Here is a 17,460-nt window from a genome sequence, read left to right as displayed (position 1 = left end):
TGTTTTATGTCAGTTTTATAATAAAAGTATATTTAAATCACTTTATCTACCTTACACAAAGTTCTATGATATTCTAGCAGGAGAAGACTACACTGACCAGATGTTTAGAGCAGGACTCAATGCCAAGAACTGTCGCCCAAACATGACCATTCCCAGATTCAAACAAATCCAGTTTGTACCAAACCAAAATTACCAGGTGGGTAGACTGACTCTTGTTCATTGTTTTGTAAACACGTACAATTTTATAATGAGTTTCTTATTTTATTCAGGTTTTGAATGATTTAATGAAAACATTTTATGTTATAAATAACTTTTTTTTCAGTTTGTACAAGATGAGAACTTATTCCCAACTGGCTGGACGTCCCAATCAGTTAATGACAGCTGTAGAGATTTCCTCCAGAACTCGACAGTCTACAAAGCCTGTCGCAACGTTATAGATGTTGACAGCCCTCTGTACATGGACGTCTGCATGGAGAATATCAGGGTAAGAATTTAAACTCTTGTGCACTGATTTTCCACACCTACATTTTGTATGTAGATATCGGTTAACTTTACATACGGGGTACTTGACAGATATCTGCTGATATCATCTAGATCTGGTGACTTTGTAGTAGATACATTGAAACTGGTCATTTGTATACAGATATTTTGCAGTGCAGTAATATGACAATTAACAGATATCTTTTGATTATAATTATGTAGATATCTGGCAATTTGTATATAGTTATGTTTATCAGGTAATTTGTAGACAGATAGTTCTATACAGATATCAACTAATTAAATGTGGCTATCAGTATGTAAATATTAGTTTCTTCATTTTATTAAGATATCTGTTGAATCTGTTTGTGATATCTCATTATTTCTGTTTAGATATCTGGTGACTTAGCCTGGGGAGAGACAGTAAATTCAGTGCTGGAGGAGGACTGTATGTATCAGTTGGAGAAGAACTCCAGTGTGGCAGTCGTAGTGTCAGACGTCAAGGCAGAACTCTGTCCCCAAAACTGTAACAACAACGGGAAATGTGTTGATGGTAAGTTGTATGTTCTCAGAGGAGACCAGATATGTCAATTTTGAGAGTTTTATTATAAAAGTACTTTAGATTAAATGATTTATTGTGTAGTCTTTTTTTTATTTCTTTCAATTATGACATGAATATCTTGCAAACTAGATAAATACAGGCATGAACAGGTCTTGCATCATATAATTTTTCAACTATTCAAGGTAAATGTGAATGCAGTGAAGATTTCATTGGCTACAGCTGTAATGTTAACAAGACTGCCCCTCCCACACTGACCTATTTAAGGGATGAAGGGACCTGTAACACACGAGGGACCACCTCCTTGTGTCGAAGGGTGTCCGTGTACGGCGACACTTTTGTAAAAAGTCCAGAGCTCAAGTGCTACGCTGAGGCTGTAATGGTAATGTTTGATGCTAAATGTGGGATACCTTAATTATTATCTAAGAATATTGTATGCTTACTTATGGAAGTTAATTTTTTTATACTTTTATTTATTAGTAGAAATTGTTAACTTACATTATTATTATTTTCATACCTTATAACTATGAGGAGTGTGTATGTACTTGATATCTACATTATTATTATTATCATACCTTATAACTATGAGGAGTGTGTATGTACTTGATATCTACATTATTATTATTATCATACCTTATAACTATGAGGAGTGTGTATGTACTTGATATCTACATTATTATTATTATCATACCTTATAACTATGAGGAGTGTGTATGTACTTGATATCTACATTATTATTATTATCATGCCTGATAACTATGAGGAGTGTGTATGTACTTGATATCTGTTAACTGCGTATCACCAATAGGTATTTTTATTTTTGTGCCTCAAAGCAGTGTAAATTGTATGTTGCATTTTAAAACTCCTCCAGTAAGGGTCAGTTGGAATAGTTAGGATGTCTCCTTAACGACTGAATAAAATGCATTAAATTAAGAATACAATAAGATTAAGAATTATCAATTTTCTATATTTAACTGCAGTTGTCATCAAACCCAGAGCAAGGTGGCTACAACATCACAGGACCACTAGAGGAGATTGAATTGGAGTCCCGTTTCGTGAGTTCCACTGAGGTGGTGTGCGGCCCGCCCAGCCAGGACAGGCCCTATCTGATCTCTGTCAGCAACGTCAACTCCACCACCCTCAGGTCCAACCCACTCCTGTGGGTGCCGTACGACCCCGCCTGCTACAACTACTCTGCTAAAGACCAGTACTGCTTCATGAAGGTCAGCCATGCTATTTTGTGTGTACTTTTGAATCATTCATTTTCATTTAAGGAGGAAGGCTCAATTTATACGGACTTCATGGGTACCCCTTGTCCTAAGATCAAGATTCCCGTAGGATTAGTCCTTATTCCATAGAAGCAAATCTAAAAAATTAGATCACAACAAACCTAAAAAAAAAATACATTAGGGCACAGGGCATCTTTAAAATAAAAAGTATTCCTAGCAAATAATTATGTAAGATTATATTGTTAATGAATTGAACATGAGGGATTTGGGGAAGGTAAAAATTTTTACAGCTCTGAAACCAAGATTTCCAAAGATATCAGTTTTTTACTGTAAGCATTCAATCATTTTGATCTCCTGATCAGGATAATGTGTGTATGATTGATGGGACGTGCTACCAGAATATGTCAGAAAATGCAGCAAATCCATCACAAGTCTGTGACCCTCTAACGAATCAGACAGACTGGACCAACAGAACAAGTAAGTACCAAAATAAAAATGATTAAGAGAGCTGAGTATGAAAAACAAATAAGATGTTAAGATATTAAAATCAAATGGCATCATAATGTGGCCCTAACTTCGATAGTTAAATTATTGATTGGTTACATACAGGTCTATGCCCATTCTCCTCAATGCAATGGACAGAAGTGAACTCAACAGCTTTGGCTTTCCACAATGACAAGACCGTCTCCAATGTGGCTAACTTGGAGGACTGCCGCAAGGAGTGTGTGGCCGAGAACCAGTTTCGTTGTCAGTCGGTGGAATACAATGCTGACACAAAGGAATGTCAGCTGTCCAAGGATCAAGTCCGAGAGGCGGAGAGCTACCTGCTACGAGGGGCATTCAGTGTGTCATGGACTTACAGTCACTGGTATTGTACACTGGGTAAGGGCTAATGTCATGCATTATACCTTGGATATTAAATAGGCATTCACAACTGTGCATTTGGTCAAAACTTCAGAATAAGAATGTATAGAAAAAAAAAAAAAATCTATTTGTACAGTTATATCTATATCAAATGGAGAGTTTTATATTTGACATTTTTCATTGTTACAGTAATAAATCAAAATTCACATGCATTTACAGATCCCTGCCCATCCAAGAGAGTTATGTGGAGCAAGATGCCTGAGTATGAGGGGTATTTTACCCCAGACAGTGATTTAGACATTTTGTATGATGTTTGGAGATTTAGTGACTGCCGAGACCAGTGTGAGAGAAGGCCAATGTGTGGAGCCATCAAGTTCTCGGAAGAGCGGGGGATATGTATCCTCTCAGACGGAGCCCTGAAGGTGGACAAGACTGCTGGGATGTACCAGGGGTACCCGGGCTGGGACTATCACTCCTTTACCTGTGAAGAAGGTATGTGTTGTCTTTACATTGTATTATGAATCTGATACTAGGAAGTGAAGTGCTGTAAAAAAGAGTCAACCCGTCATCATCATGATAGGTCAATTACTGAAGCTTTGCAATCGACTTGTGAAAAAGTAAATAACAGTAATATCATGTAGATTTGTTATCATTTCATATGTTGAAACAGATTAGATGTAGTTTTATAGATGAAGATGCTCTATTTATTTTAAAGGTTAAAGAAAGACATCCTTTCATTTGAGATTTTAATGTTGTAAGGCAAATGAGCTTATACTGTATTGAAAATCTATCTTGACCAGATTAAAGAAAGTCTTTAAGTCATTACGGGGTTATCACCAAGTTAAATGTCAGACCAGAGCCTTAAGTTGACTTTCAACTTTCTGACTTTTAGTAAAACAAACTGGACCTGCTGTTAAGTCGGCCCAGGTTCGACCCGTGTTCTCTGGTCCAGGTCAGGATGAGGTCATTTGTGGGTTCGACCATTTGGACGACCAGGAGAGAGAAATATTCTACCACGTCCTGTGGAAGGTGAATGGGGAATACCTGTATGAGGACACCAACGAGACGGACCAGAGACTCCCCTCCTCACTGGCCAATAGTATCAAAGACGGAACCAGAGTGAGTTTCTTGTTTCCTAGAGACATCCAAAGGCAGTACATTTCTAAGCATGTCTGTTATATATGTAGATGTACTCAAAAAAAGTTACAAGTCAATCAACCAATTTATTTACATTAGAAATAATTTTTTAAATTTGTTTGCATTATTGTTTACAATTAAGTTGAAGTATTAGTAATAGTGCTCATTATTTTGTACATGGAATTCTGGGGTTATTGATTGACAGATCAGCTGTTCTGTGAGTGCCTGCTATAATGATTCCTGTGATCACATCCGAGGCATGCTGATTACCTCCCCTGAATACGTTGCCACAATTCAGGTGAGTTGATTCACGATACAGAGCAGTTTCACAGTCTCTGTATAAAATGGCTGAAAATTTATTCACAGGGAAAAGAATAATCCTTTAAAACTATTTATATGAAATAATTTTTATTTTGAAAAACTTATTTATGTCACACTGTTTGAGTGACTAATACCAAATCTTTGTTTTTTTCTAAATTCCAAATAAAATCTTTATTATTAATAATTCAAACTGTGATTGACAGATCAATGGCAAAGATATCATTGACCTTCCCGAAGGGGCGAGGCCAGAAATGTACGACATCATACCCACAGCCCCTCCCTATGTTCTGTGTCGAGACCTCGGGCTGAGTGCCCCAGAAAACTGTACCATCACACTGAATGCCAGAACTCCACTGGACAGCAATGAGCTGATGTGTCCGGGAGGGAAAGTAATCAAACAGATGGCAGTCAGCATGTATCTGAAAGTAAGGGGATCAAGGGGGGTAACTTTATATATGATTATGTGTTGTAAAGAGCAAAGAAAATGGAGATAAGAAAGTTTTGTGAATCCTTGCAATTCAAATTTTTTGTTAGAATATTTCTTGCAAGTGAATCGCTTCCAGAAAACGCAAATTTACCTAAAAAATGTTTATTTCAAAATTCATTTTTTATAAAGAGCATGCAACTTGTGTTCATTAAGGTAGAAAACTGCGTAAAATACAATAATTATGTAATGTTGATTTTCAATAGGATGACAGCAAGAAAAGGCCTGTCTGTTCCATGGAGATCAATAATGTCAACTGGAGGATGGCGCGCTATGATATACAGCTTAAGGCGACGACCGACAACAAGTACGACGGAGACCACCTCAGGGAAATGCTACTGACCGCCAACTATCTCGTCAATTACAACCCAGAGAAAGAAAATGTCACCCTTAAGACTGTCAGAGTATGTTTCAAATTGGTCTTCTGTTGAATATTTTGTTTTTCCTTTCATAAGAATTAAGCTTTTTTAAACTACGGTCTTCATAGTTTTACATGTTTCTGTAAGAAAGACTCTTTATTTTAATAGGCCAATGTAATAGACAGGGACAGAAGGGGCCTGTGTATATCGGTGAATGATCCCCATATTACCACATTTGATGTCAGGTTTGTGGTTATCATGATTTATTACTGAGTTTGGTGAAATTAGTTTTAATTGTCAATCATCAGCACCAATGCAATTATTATTATTCTATATGGATAAAATTGTATCATACAGTGATCTGTTATTTAACAGAGAGACTTCAATTTGTTGTAGATACTTCAATAACTTTTTTGAGGGCGAGTTTGTTTTGTATCGACACAAGACACTCCCTTACGCTGTGCACACGTTTTATCGGCGGTGTAACGGACGAGCTTCTTGTAACTGTGCCGTTGCTGTCAAAGCGGGAGACGACGTCTTACTGGTGGACAAGTGTGGTCCGACCGAGTCCAGCACAGGAGGATTTTATCCAATTACTGTCGAGCTTTTCAGGAACGGGATTTTAACCCCAGGTTTCCAGATCCTCAGTTACTACGAGGGACGCAAAATCAAGGTTGGTTGATGTCAGTATTGTGCTTTAATTATCTTGTCTGCTTACAGTAAGGTTTGAACCATCAATACTAGTGGACTACAGAGTCTATTTAATTCATCATTGCATGATTTTGCATCCTTGTGTGTTAAAAAAAACTTATCTGTTCTCCTTTTAAATCATTTATTAAAACACAGAGGAGGATTTCAATAGGACTGAAGAGCATCATTTTGAAATAATTATTTAAATTATTCAAACTTGATACCTGTTTATTTACCTGTTTACTTTACAAATGAATACAACTCTTGACTTTTCACTGGTTTCTTTGTGTAGGTCGTCCTTCCCACCGGAACGACTGTCAACATCAAGAGAAGTGTGATCCGAGGTCAGAACTTCCTCAACGTCTGGCTCAAGGCGTCCTCCTCAGACTTCAACAGAACAGAGGGTAAGATCAGCAACATTTAGTTTGGAGATTTTAATAACAAAAATGTACATTCATTCATGACCGAATGAATCAGCACAATTATGGCATTGTGTGCTTTGTTCTATATAGGACTCTGTGGAACTTATAATGACAACAAAGATGATGATCTGACCATGCCTAATGGAACAGTTTCCACGGAGACCACTAAAGAGGCCAATCAGTTCTCCCTCAGCTGGAGGTAAGTGAACCAATGGTGGATGCTTATAGTCTTATTCAAGGCAGTTGATGTTTTTTTTTTTTTTTTTATTTAAAATTACCTTTCCTTGAAATAAAGTATGACTGCCTAAATCTGAAATTTTGGCTTCTTTTAGAGTGGACCCCAAGGAGACGATTTACACTGGGGTGTGTCCTTCCGAGAGTGACGTGGAGGAGGCGACCAATCAGGAATCCTACTGCTTCTGTGATCAGTCCAGTGATTGTAGACCAGGCAATGATGTCACTTCCTGTCCATTTGAGTTTGATGGTTAGTGTCCATTGGTCTAATTATTTAGGCTTGTCAAGGAATGAGGCTGGGTTTTTTCCCTGTCTCCTTAATAGCTTAGTGTTAGTGAGGTGTCATGATGAAGCCTACTAGTTTAAAGTAGTGGTAATCTGAAATAAGTGAGCTAAAATATCTCCTAAGTGATGTTTGGCCACAAATTTTGCTTTGTGTTGAATTTGACTAAATTTCAGTCTTTATTTGTGACTTCCAGATTCTGAGGACATTACGGGATCCCTGCTTCAGAAGGCTCTATTCCCCACTAAATGTAACAAGGAGCTGGCCTCTGTCACCTTCCAGTCTCCTGACTTTGAGTACACACCCAGTGATGTCCCCGAGGTACACTGCTGGTGGTGTTTTTTAGTTAAATACCATGGGTTATGACTTTGCTTTTATTTGACTCCTATGAAAATTATTGGATGAATAATTCTTGTTATTGAGCTTTTTAATGATGATTGTGTGATAAACTTCTGATCAAGAATACAGTCAATCTTAAATATTTCTACCTTGAAAGAAAAACATTGAGATTTAGACTGAAGATTTTGGATGTTGAGATTTAAACACATGCTAGTGGTTTTGACTTCAAACTCATTTTGACATTCATAGAATTTGTTACATGTATACTGTAACACAAGTTCTTCTGTTTGATTGTATTAAGACTCTTAGAAATTTGTTCAATTTTTGCTTTTTTTAACAGGTGTTTGGCTGGCCCACAAAGAGTGGACTGGCAGAAGTTGTGGTGCGAGCTATCTGTAGTGCTTTTATCTCCAATTCCAATGCTGCACAGTCCTGTAAAGATGTACCTGGGGTGGATGATGAGGTCGCCAATGAAAACTGTGTGGAGGACATTCAGGTTATTATTTTGCGTGGTTTGTTTGTGTTCAATGAAAGCTGTCTACAACTGCATCTTATCTCAACTGTGGCATGAAATTATTTTTTTTTAAATAAGAGACAGACTCAATTTGTTATAAACATGTAAATGAAAAATGAAATATATGTATTAGTACATGTAATTTGATTTTATTTTGTAGTCACTGTTGTTGTGGTTCAGACATGTTATGTTTAACAACTCCTTTTTGTGTTGTAGATCACAGATGACAGTCGCTGGGGTCTGACCGCGGTGGAGAACATCAAGGAGATGTGTGACATCCACCTGGCCTATAACATCAGTCTGTGGACCACACCCACTGGAGGGGTGAACCCCGCCCCTCCCTATGACATCATGTCACAGCTGTGTCTTGCAGAGTGTGGAAGTGCAGGGACTTGTGTTAACAGTGAGTGCATGAGAGAAACATGTTAATAGTGTGAGAGAAAAATTAAAGGAAGAATTCACTCAGTACTCTCCAGCAAGTTCAGGCTCTTGAATAGTCAAGATACAAGACCCCCCTCTCTCTCTCTCTCCCTCTCTCTCTCTCTCTCTCTCTCTCTCTCTCTCTCTCTTAGTTTAGAAGTCAAGTAAAAATATGAAATATGATCATTAATGTGAAGGCTTACTGGAACTGACTACCCTAGGATTTCTAAACAATGAATTTTCATGCCTTTCTTTTCCAGAGTCTTGTAACTGTAAGGCAGATAGGGCTGGGTTGGATTGCTTTGTGGAAAAGTTGACCCCTCCTAACTTGTTTTACCTGGGGGGTGGGGGACTGTGTGACTTGAGGACCAGTCCCTGTAATGTAATCACTGTGTACAACAACAACACAGAGAACAGCCAACTACTGAGATGTCAGCTCAACAAGCTACAGGTATGTACCACATCTTACTGAGGTGTCAGCTCAACAAGCTACAGGTATGTACAACACCTTACTGAGGTGTCAGCTCAACGAGCTATTGAGGTGTTATCTCAACGAGCTACAGGTATGTACAACACTTTCCTGAGGTGTCAGCTCGACGAGCTACAGGTATGTACAACACCTTACTGAGGTGTCAGCTCAATGAGCTACAGGTATGTACAACACCTGTCTGAGGTGTCAGCTCAACAAGCTACAGGTATGTACAACACCCTACTGAGATGTTAACTCAATGAAATACAGGTACAGTACCGATTAGACCCAACTTAGCAGAAAGTAGACCCCAATTAATCCCTGGGTTTACTTTTGAGGTCTCCTTGGGGTGTACTCTGGTAGAGCAGACCCAGAGTTAATTCAGAGTAAACCCAAAGTAAACACAGAGTAGACCCAGAGTGGCACAGAGAGGAAATCCTGATCAGAAGTAGACCCATGAAAGCAGATGCTACATGTGTATTTGGAATATACAATGGGTAGGGCTTACAGGCGATAGGATGGTAAGACTGGTCTGCTTCACACTTCAGTGCGTGAAGTGGCCCCCAAAAGTAAACCCAAAGTAAACCCTGAATGGACCCAAAGTAAACTCAAAGTGGACCCAAATTTTTAAAAAGCAGACCTCGAGTAAACCCTGAAAGTAAACCGGGGATTTAGTTGGGGTCTGCTCTGGTGTCACATTGGGTCTAGTCGGTACTGTATGTAAAACACCTTTAATACTGAAATATCAGCTCATTGTTTGTAACAGGTATATACTGAGTTACAAGTTACAAAAATTAATTATGAAAATTGAATGGTAAATGAGTCTAGTTGCTGATTGATTTTGTTTTGTTGTTATTTTAATTTTCTTTCAGATATTATGCTGATTTCTACTGTGGTTTCTTTCTTTTTTATTTGTCATCCTAAGTTTCGTTTTCTTTGTTTTCCAGCAAAATGAGACAGGATTTGTGGTAGACAGCTCCAGTCCTGAGTATGTGGCGGCCACCTATGTGACCTTCAACGAGCTGACATGTGCCCCGCCCACTATAGGAAGTTACGAGGTGAAGATTGACAACAACGGGGCAAGTTTAAACAGTGGCAGTAGCGGCCCAGCTTACTTCCTGGTGTATGATTCACTGTGCTATGATTGCAACATCAATACCCTTACATGTGTACAAAAGGTAGTTGACTTCTTTTACTGATTCATTCATCAAAAAATTGCAATGTACTTTTTATTTGAACATGCGCAAGTCTTTTATTTTAGTAGAAAATTATGGTTTCCCAAATTTGGATATTGTTTAATTAAATTTAAATACTGTGGTTTCATTAAATTTCAAGGGCATCAATTTTCGTGGATAAAGTGAAAATCACAGTTTCAAGGATATGTAAATTCGTGGCCAATGACCCTATCAATACAAAATGTTAATGAAAATTGCACTTTAATGAACATTTAATTTCGTGGATCAACTAAACAACAAAATCCACGAAAATTGGTATTCAACGAATATTGATGAAACCACATTAACAAGGATTTAGTATAAAGATATCTGTGATGATATTGAAAATTTCAAGCATTGTTTGAGGAAAAAATAACCAAAATTTCATGGCCATGTATGATTTTACTACAGACATCAGCCTGTTTGATTGAGGAAAGCTGTTACGAACCTGGCGAATACAATCCCCAAAATCCTCGAGAATTCTGTGATCCCAAGGTCAACCACACAATATGGCAGCAAGCTGATGGTGAGTTAATCATTCTGAATATTGAACTGTAGGAAGGAAATACACCGGTATTATTGGGGGGAAAATCTACATGTACCTCAGTAGTAAAAGAGCTATCAAATTTTAGGCTTGAATTCTGGGACAGATAAAATATTGTTAATTATAGACCTGATATTGACAATGGAAGTAGAGAAAAGGTCCAGTGGGATTTAATAACAAGCATGCTTTAATCTTGATTCCATAGATATAACTTTAGGTACTTGAAACAGCTTATATCTGTAATTTTCTACTTCACTGTATATACTAAATATACTAAGTAGGTAATAAAGAATGGAATATACACGGTATATTTGTACATCTCCTTTGCAGATTCCTGTGAGCTCCTTGATTTGGAATGGTTCACATACCACATGAAGAAACTGAGTAAGGATTTCCAAATCGACTCTGTGGATCTGAGTGGTAACCAAAGCGGCTGTGACCAAGCTTGTCTGGATATGTACACGGATCCTGTCTGTCACAGCTACGACTACAATAACTCCACAAACAACTGCACTCTGATGTCATCTGATTACATCGCCATGGCAACACCATTATCTGAGTCGGCTGAAGATATGCATCGAGAATGGCAGTGTCATAATGGTTAGAGAGAGACTCAGCTCTTCACTTTTTAAAATTTGATTTGATTGTTTTGATTCAGTTTTACTGTAGGGTATACTGTTACTTGAAAATGAATACTTAGTAGTTTGATAATATTGTCCCTCAATGTATTGGATTAAGTAAGTTCTATATGTAATTTTCCTTTCCTTTATGCAAAAGAATTATGCACGCGAGACCAATGTGTAAAAACATTTTTTAGAGGTATGAATCTTCTGTGCATAATTAATTGTTCTCGATTGATTACAGATCCCTGTGGAAAAAGAGGTATAACTTGGACAAAAACCCCTGGTTATGCCATAGACAAGTACGACGACAAGACCATAAATAACGTCCTGACCGCCACTAGATGCAGGCAGCTGTGTCTGTCGGAGAAATCGTTCCTGTGCCGATCTGTGGAATACTTGGCAGGGATGGGGAAATGTGTTTTATCCAAGTCAAAGCGTGGAGATGTTATGCCTGCATACTTCATCCGCTGGCCAGGATATGTTTACCAGGATTGGTCTTGTAAAACTGGTAAGAGAAAAAGGGCCTTCACAATTTGTTGGGATGGAAGGGGGTGATTGGTTGGCTTGTAAGGGGTTGGGATTATATTTTAAAAAGAGATATCAATATCATTTTTTTCCTTCAAATTTTAAGATATCGTCACCACATTTATTAGCTTTTGAAATACAACCCATATCTAAAACTATTGAACGAATGAATGAAAGAGTATATAAAACACAAGTTTGATTATTTGAAGTTTTGACTTTATAATCTAATTTTCTCCCTGCAGGCAATGACTATCCCATTCTCAAAAGAAACCCAGAGATAATGCTAGCTCCTCAGGGAGAGAACACCACTTTTGTGTGCAAGTTTCCCCCAGTGAATCGAACTGAGGACCTCGTATACGGTGTCCGCTGGCTCATCAATGACCGGGTGGTGGAGGAGGTGATGCTTTACAACCAGACAGACCCAGTAGAGCTGTACCTGAACACGTCTTATCTTCATAGCCACAAATTTGGAACCAAGGTATGGACTTTGTCAATCAGTTTTATTGCAGTTTATTTTTTTTGTTGGAAGAATCCAAATTTTACAAACATATATATCAAATAGGTATTTGATATGTGGCATTGTGCATCTTTAAGCTTTGATATTTCAAACACTGACCCAAGTAAAGGAAGCACATACAAAAACTGAAAATCTGAAAGAAAGCTCTATACAATTGTTATGTATTATGATTTTACTTTATAAAAAGATCAGCTCATGATTATTGTTTGTGATAGGACTACTGGTTTGTGGTTTTTTTTTCATGAATGAAAGCAGTGATGCTTGTTTTGTTCACCCATTAACTTTTTTGACTTGTGTTTCAGTTTGCCTGTGGTGTGTCTATCTGTCTGGCCGGAGCCTGTAACACTTCATTGGGGGCCTTCAGAAGGAGCGACCAGTTTGAAATAAAACTTGAGGTGAATGATTAAGATGTCCTTGGACATGTATCTGTATAATATGGGCAAGATTATGTCATAGAATATTACCGGGTACCATTTCAAATAGAAAACAGATTTGTAATAAATATTAAAGCTGTATGATATGTATTTATCAGAATTTTATTGTTCATTTTAGATAAGAAAATTATTCACTCTATATAATTTTGTCAATGAAAAAGTAAAAAAATATGATCCTAAATGAGTGTGCCTGACAATTTTTATATCTTCTAAATGACTGTTAAGGTGACCCCTGAGAAATCTTTGACCTTGACGGAGGGTCGGTCAGGTAAGCCAGTGTCTGCCAAGATGACGGTGCCCCCCTCCTTCCTGTGTCCTCCAGACCTGCCCCAAGAGAAGTGTTCTGTTCTAGTGACAGGAAGAGTGGTCAGTGACCAGACGACCTTGATGTGTGGGGAGGGGTCAAACATACAACAGCTGGTGGTGAAATCCATAACCAGGTAACATTGACGGGTACTATTTTCTCCAGATCAATTACAATTGAAGGAATTTGGTTATTTTCTGCATTTAAGAGCAGTCTATAACTTTACTTAAGTTTTCCTTACAGTGTTTTCTTTCCACAAGTCTTGATATCTGCTTGTAGAATTTTATAACTATATATTTGAACTGTTTAAAATTTTCCAAATTTTCTTCAGATCCAGAAATGACTCATGTGGGTTTGAAATAAGCTATGCTAACTGGATGAATAATTTCGAGTTGATGATAAAGGCTAAGATTGACAATCTTTATGATGGAGATGTGATGCAGAATGTCAAGTTACTAGGAATGGTGGTCACCAATGGAAAATTGTCAAAAACCTCTGAATTGCATTCATTAGAGGTAAGAAATGCAGGATTAGAATAGGGTGTCTCAAGAAGAATGAGTATACATGTATTGTACATTCAATTCATAATGAGAAAATATACAGGTCGGAAAACCTATGAAAAAATTGGTAGGATGGCTCTTCAATGGAAACATCCTATATTGAGTTGTTACAAGTAAATATTAAGTTAAATTGATATCACTTTCTGTATTCCAATCTTTATAGATCACAGTGGAAGATATGGATAAGCCAGCCCTGTGTAGATCTGTGAATGGGCCCCATGTTACAACTTTTGATGGAAGGTATGCTCCTCAAAGTACAAATATGCTTCTTATTTTAAATAAACAGCTGTATCAAATTTTGTCTCATAATTTTTCTTAACAATAATATAATGTATTTCAAATTCATTTCTCATAGATATTACAACAACTTCAATGAAGGAGAGTTTGTCATGTACAAGCACACTTCTTTTCCATATGAGGTTTGTTTGATAATTTATGTACAGATATAATTCTATCGTTAAAACAAAACAAGAAAAGATTTTATAGATATTAAAATTGCAGAAAACTTTGCCTTTCATAGGTATACAAAAATTCAGATTTTTGACAAAATTAATGGTACATTTAGGTTCGAACTTTCAACCGCCGCTGTAACAGGCGAGCCATATGTACCTGTGCTGTAGCCGTCAAATCAGGAGACGATGTCTTTGTGATCGACAAATGCGGAAAAGGAGTGATGAAACCAGACAAGCAGCCAATCAGAGTTTATCTGTTTAGAAATGGAAATCTCTCTCCCGGCACAAAGTTTTACAGACACGATGAGGGCAGGAAATTCAAGGTTACTGTTATGTCTATATATTTATGGAATATGTTATAGGGTGTTCAGTTCATTTACTCTATACTGAGTTAAACTTTGTCCCTTATTTCCAATAAAAGGTACTTTTGTAATTGTAGCTTATAGCTTTTACTAGTAATGGTTACTATCTGCCTATAATAAAAAGAAATTTTGAATTGGTTATTACTGCTCATGTGATGATTAAGATAAAATTGTCAAAAACTTTTAGATGCATGCAAGTTGTTTTATACATATGTATACGTGTATATATCTAAGATATTCTCTGGGTTTGACCTCAGGTGATGCTCCCTGGAGGAACCGCTGTGACTGTCAAAGTCTTGCCCACTGGCCTCAATGTGTGGCTGATGGGTTCTAGTGTGGACTACAACAGAACGACAGGTAAAGTCAGAGTACACGATGGGGTATCAGATATGTGAAGGAAAGTGCATGTCCCAGGATTTATTTTAATGTAATTTAACATGTTTCTGCTCAAACCACGCTGCACAAAATGCACAAGAAAATGGCTTGATTAATTAAGTCATGCATCCATACATGAATATCTAATTGGATATTTGACGTTTTATACAGGACTTTGTGGTACGTTCGATGGAAAGAAACAGAATGATTGGCAGCAGAGGGATGGCTCCTTGTTTGACATTCCAGGACTCCGCCCTGACCCGTTCACTCTGTCCTGGAGGTGCGTGCTGATTGGTTGAGATCATCTTATGTCATCATCTTACATAACACAGTGAACAGTATTGCTGGGCAATCACTCAGCAATAAAAAACCTTAAATAGATTTACCTTAATTCTTGCAATATAGGAAAATCATGTAAAAGTGGGAGGGATCTACCTTTGTTCAGATTTCCTTGATTTCAAATATAAATTGATTAAATGTTTTGTAGAGTGTTAACCAACCAGAGTTTACTGTCAGGATCATGTGACCAAACAGTTGTCCATGACCCAGATTTCTGTGACTGCCCTCATGGAGGAGAGCCGTCATGCTCCTCGATGTCCTCCTACCAGTTGTGTCCTCAAAACAGAAAGCAGCAGAGAAGTATGCATTTTTGAGATGGAAAAAGATTATATTGTGTGACCAGAAATTCAATCAATTTGGAACTTTTGTATACAAAAGGAAATGAAATTGCCTTGATAAAAGGATGAGATAGTTTTCTCTTTAATAAATTGCCAATTTTTGAATGGACATCTACAGAAATATTATTCTTATAACTTGTGTTAGATATTTTTGAAACCAATTACGGTAGATAATCTTATTGTCAAGTTAAAAAAAACTTTTAAAAATTATCTTAAAAAAAAATTTCTGATGAGGGGGACTAATTTTGAGATGTTTCATTGACTTGATTGACTGTTCTGTAGATGATCTGACCGAGCTGTTTGTAAGAAGGGCTATGAAATCTGAGGACTGTGGGGACGTGAACCGCGAGATGGCATATGAATATGAAGAAGGTTACAGAGCCAAGGTAGGTCCACAGTTCCCAAGTATCCCTTATCACATACAGAAACATGGGATGGTCTCCTTTGTTAGTCTTGTAAATTTATTTGCTGACTGTTAAAGGAACATTGCAAAACTTTTATAATTATATTAATGTTAAGTTAGGATTTTGATTGGCTGGATGTGATAAACAATGACATACGATAATTGTTATACATGTACATGAGTTGATAATCTTGGGTGATATCTCCTGTTGGTTGTCACACAGGACTTTGATTGGCCCACCCTGTCCAATGTGACCTATGAGATGGCCAGGAACCACTGCTTGAGTATGATAGAGACGAGCAAGGTGGCCTCAGTGTGTGTCAATGTCACAGGCATGGCTGATGTCTTTGACCTTTGTATTATGGAGGTGAAGGTAAGTTGCAATATTTCTACCAACCTGATGTTACAGTTGTCATAACTCTGCATCTCATTTATATGAGGATGAATTTATTTTGTTGAAATTGTTCATTTTGTGTTTAAAAGAACATTGATTTGAAAAGATTGAATTGCTTAGTGGTAAATTTTGTAAACTATATCTATGATTGATTTTTATAATTTTGTGTCTGTTTGTAGATTGAAGACTCATTTAATATGACCAAGACTTTACTGGAAAACCTGAATGAGATGTGCGAGATTGAGCTAGCTCGGAACATAAGTCTGTGGACCAATGAGACAGGAATGCTCGCTCCGGACCGGGCCATCCTTGGAGAACTCTGCCCCGAGGACTGCAGTATGCAGGGACAGTGTGTGAATGGTCAGTCTACAAATCAGTAGTCTACATCATACAATATGTTGATCTTCATTGTAATGATTTATTTACCAAGTAATAACAGTGAAAATTACCCATATGCTGGTACTAATGTGAGATTGATGTATTTCTCTATACCTCAGGAACCTGTGACTGTGAGCCAGGCTTTGGTGGTGCTGATTGCTCGGTCAACACAACAGGAGCACCCGATGTGTGGTTCCTGGAGAATGCAGGGCTGTGTGATCTCAGTGACAGGCAGTGCAATGAGGTGGCAGTGTTTGGAGCCACATTCATCCTCTCTGACAATCTCAAGTGTAAACTCACTCGTGTCAAGGTGAGAAAATGTTTTTGTTGGTTTGTACAATAAGCTGTTTTTTGAAACACTGAAGAACATTATAAGTCAAAATTCCCAAAACTTTTAAAAGATGGTAAGCAAATCTTATCTATTAAAGCAAAACTTATCTATTAAAGCTGTCAATGAATTTAATTTGTATGTACTAAATCATATTCATATTTTAATATTCATATACTTGAAATAAGATCCTATAGTTTCTCTTCATAAGCTGTGCTGAGCTGCCATTATAAGGGTGTTTAGGCTTAGCTGACAACATAGCATCGACTTTCTTTTTCAAAGCTGCATTCTTTCCATTTTGATAGATGTTGAATGGAGGCTACAATGCTACAGAAGATGTATTTTATTTCCCTGCCATCTTGGTGACCTACAACGAGGTCATTTGTCCCATTCCATCCCAGGAGAGTTACTTTGTCTCAGTAACCAATGACAACAGTACACTGAGTGAGCCAGCCTTGCTTACAGTGTATGACAAACAATGCCATGAGTGCACCAAATCAGGAATGTGTCGATTCAAGGTCAGTGCGTTTTTATCCATATCTCAGAATTTTTTTGTAGAATTCAATGAA

At 37.5% G+C, this 17,460-nt stretch overlaps 1 protein-coding gene across 3 annotated transcripts in view; it reads left to right on the top strand.

Annotated features, from left to right (window-relative positions):
• The window catches only part of LOC128180249 (uncharacterized), a 68,825-nt gene that overhangs the window by 2,302 nt on the left and 49,063 nt on the right, over positions 1–17,460 (top strand). For 2 of the 3 annotated variants that reach the window (XM_052848189.1, XM_052848188.1), the window contains exons 7-46: positions 81–196; positions 323–484; positions 871–1,030; positions 1,222–1,418; positions 2,017–2,259; positions 2,628–2,742; positions 2,875–3,147; positions 3,349–3,621; positions 4,022–4,248; positions 4,472–4,564; positions 4,791–5,012; positions 5,278–5,475; positions 5,599–5,675; positions 5,827–6,103; positions 6,413–6,524; positions 6,633–6,741; positions 6,875–7,026; positions 7,256–7,380; positions 7,739–7,894; positions 8,129–8,315; positions 8,593–8,783; positions 9,749–9,979; positions 10,427–10,541; positions 10,890–11,159; positions 11,424–11,690; positions 11,950–12,185; positions 12,527–12,619; positions 12,884–13,098; positions 13,294–13,477; positions 13,686–13,762; positions 13,878–13,941; positions 14,088–14,297; positions 14,594–14,693; positions 14,883–14,991; positions 15,199–15,350; positions 15,671–15,774; positions 16,015–16,164; positions 16,365–16,545; positions 16,683–16,873; positions 17,197–17,409. In XM_052848189.1, coding sequence (XP_052704149.1) covers positions 81–196; positions 323–484; positions 871–1,030; positions 1,222–1,418; positions 2,017–2,259; positions 2,628–2,742; positions 2,875–3,147; positions 3,349–3,621; positions 4,022–4,248; positions 4,472–4,564; positions 4,791–5,012; positions 5,278–5,475; positions 5,599–5,675; positions 5,827–6,103; positions 6,413–6,524; positions 6,633–6,741; positions 6,875–7,026; positions 7,256–7,380; positions 7,739–7,894; positions 8,129–8,315; positions 8,593–8,783; positions 9,749–9,979; positions 10,427–10,541; positions 10,890–11,159; positions 11,424–11,690; positions 11,950–12,185; positions 12,527–12,619; positions 12,884–13,098; positions 13,294–13,477; positions 13,686–13,762; positions 13,878–13,941; positions 14,088–14,297; positions 14,594–14,693; positions 14,883–14,991; positions 15,199–15,350; positions 15,671–15,774; positions 16,015–16,164; positions 16,365–16,545; positions 16,683–16,873; positions 17,197–17,409 — 6,827 coding nt within the window. Of the gene's footprint in view, positions 1–80; positions 197–322; positions 485–870; positions 1,031–1,221; positions 1,419–2,016; positions 2,260–2,627; positions 2,743–2,874; positions 3,148–3,348; positions 3,622–4,021; positions 4,249–4,471; positions 4,565–4,790; positions 5,013–5,277; positions 5,476–5,598; positions 5,676–5,826; positions 6,104–6,412; positions 6,525–6,632; positions 6,742–6,874; positions 7,027–7,255; positions 7,381–7,738; positions 7,895–8,128; positions 8,316–8,592; positions 8,784–8,970; positions 9,028–9,748; positions 9,980–10,426; positions 10,542–10,889; positions 11,160–11,423; positions 11,691–11,949; positions 12,186–12,526; positions 12,620–12,883; positions 13,099–13,293; positions 13,478–13,685; positions 13,763–13,877; positions 13,942–14,087; positions 14,298–14,593; positions 14,694–14,882; positions 14,992–15,198; positions 15,351–15,670; positions 15,775–16,014; positions 16,165–16,364; positions 16,546–16,682; positions 16,874–17,196; positions 17,410–17,460 lie in introns of those variants that run through there. The other variant, XM_052848190.1, reaches the window with a different exon arrangement.

The sequence above is a fragment of the Crassostrea angulata genome, chromosome 4, assembly GCF_025612915.1.
Source record: "Crassostrea angulata isolate pt1a10 chromosome 4, ASM2561291v2, whole genome shotgun sequence".
Lineage (NCBI taxonomy): Eukaryota > Metazoa > Mollusca > Bivalvia > Ostreida > Ostreidae > Magallana > Magallana angulata.
Note: the sequence above shows the minus strand (reverse complement) of the source record. Positions and strands in the feature narration are given on the sequence as shown.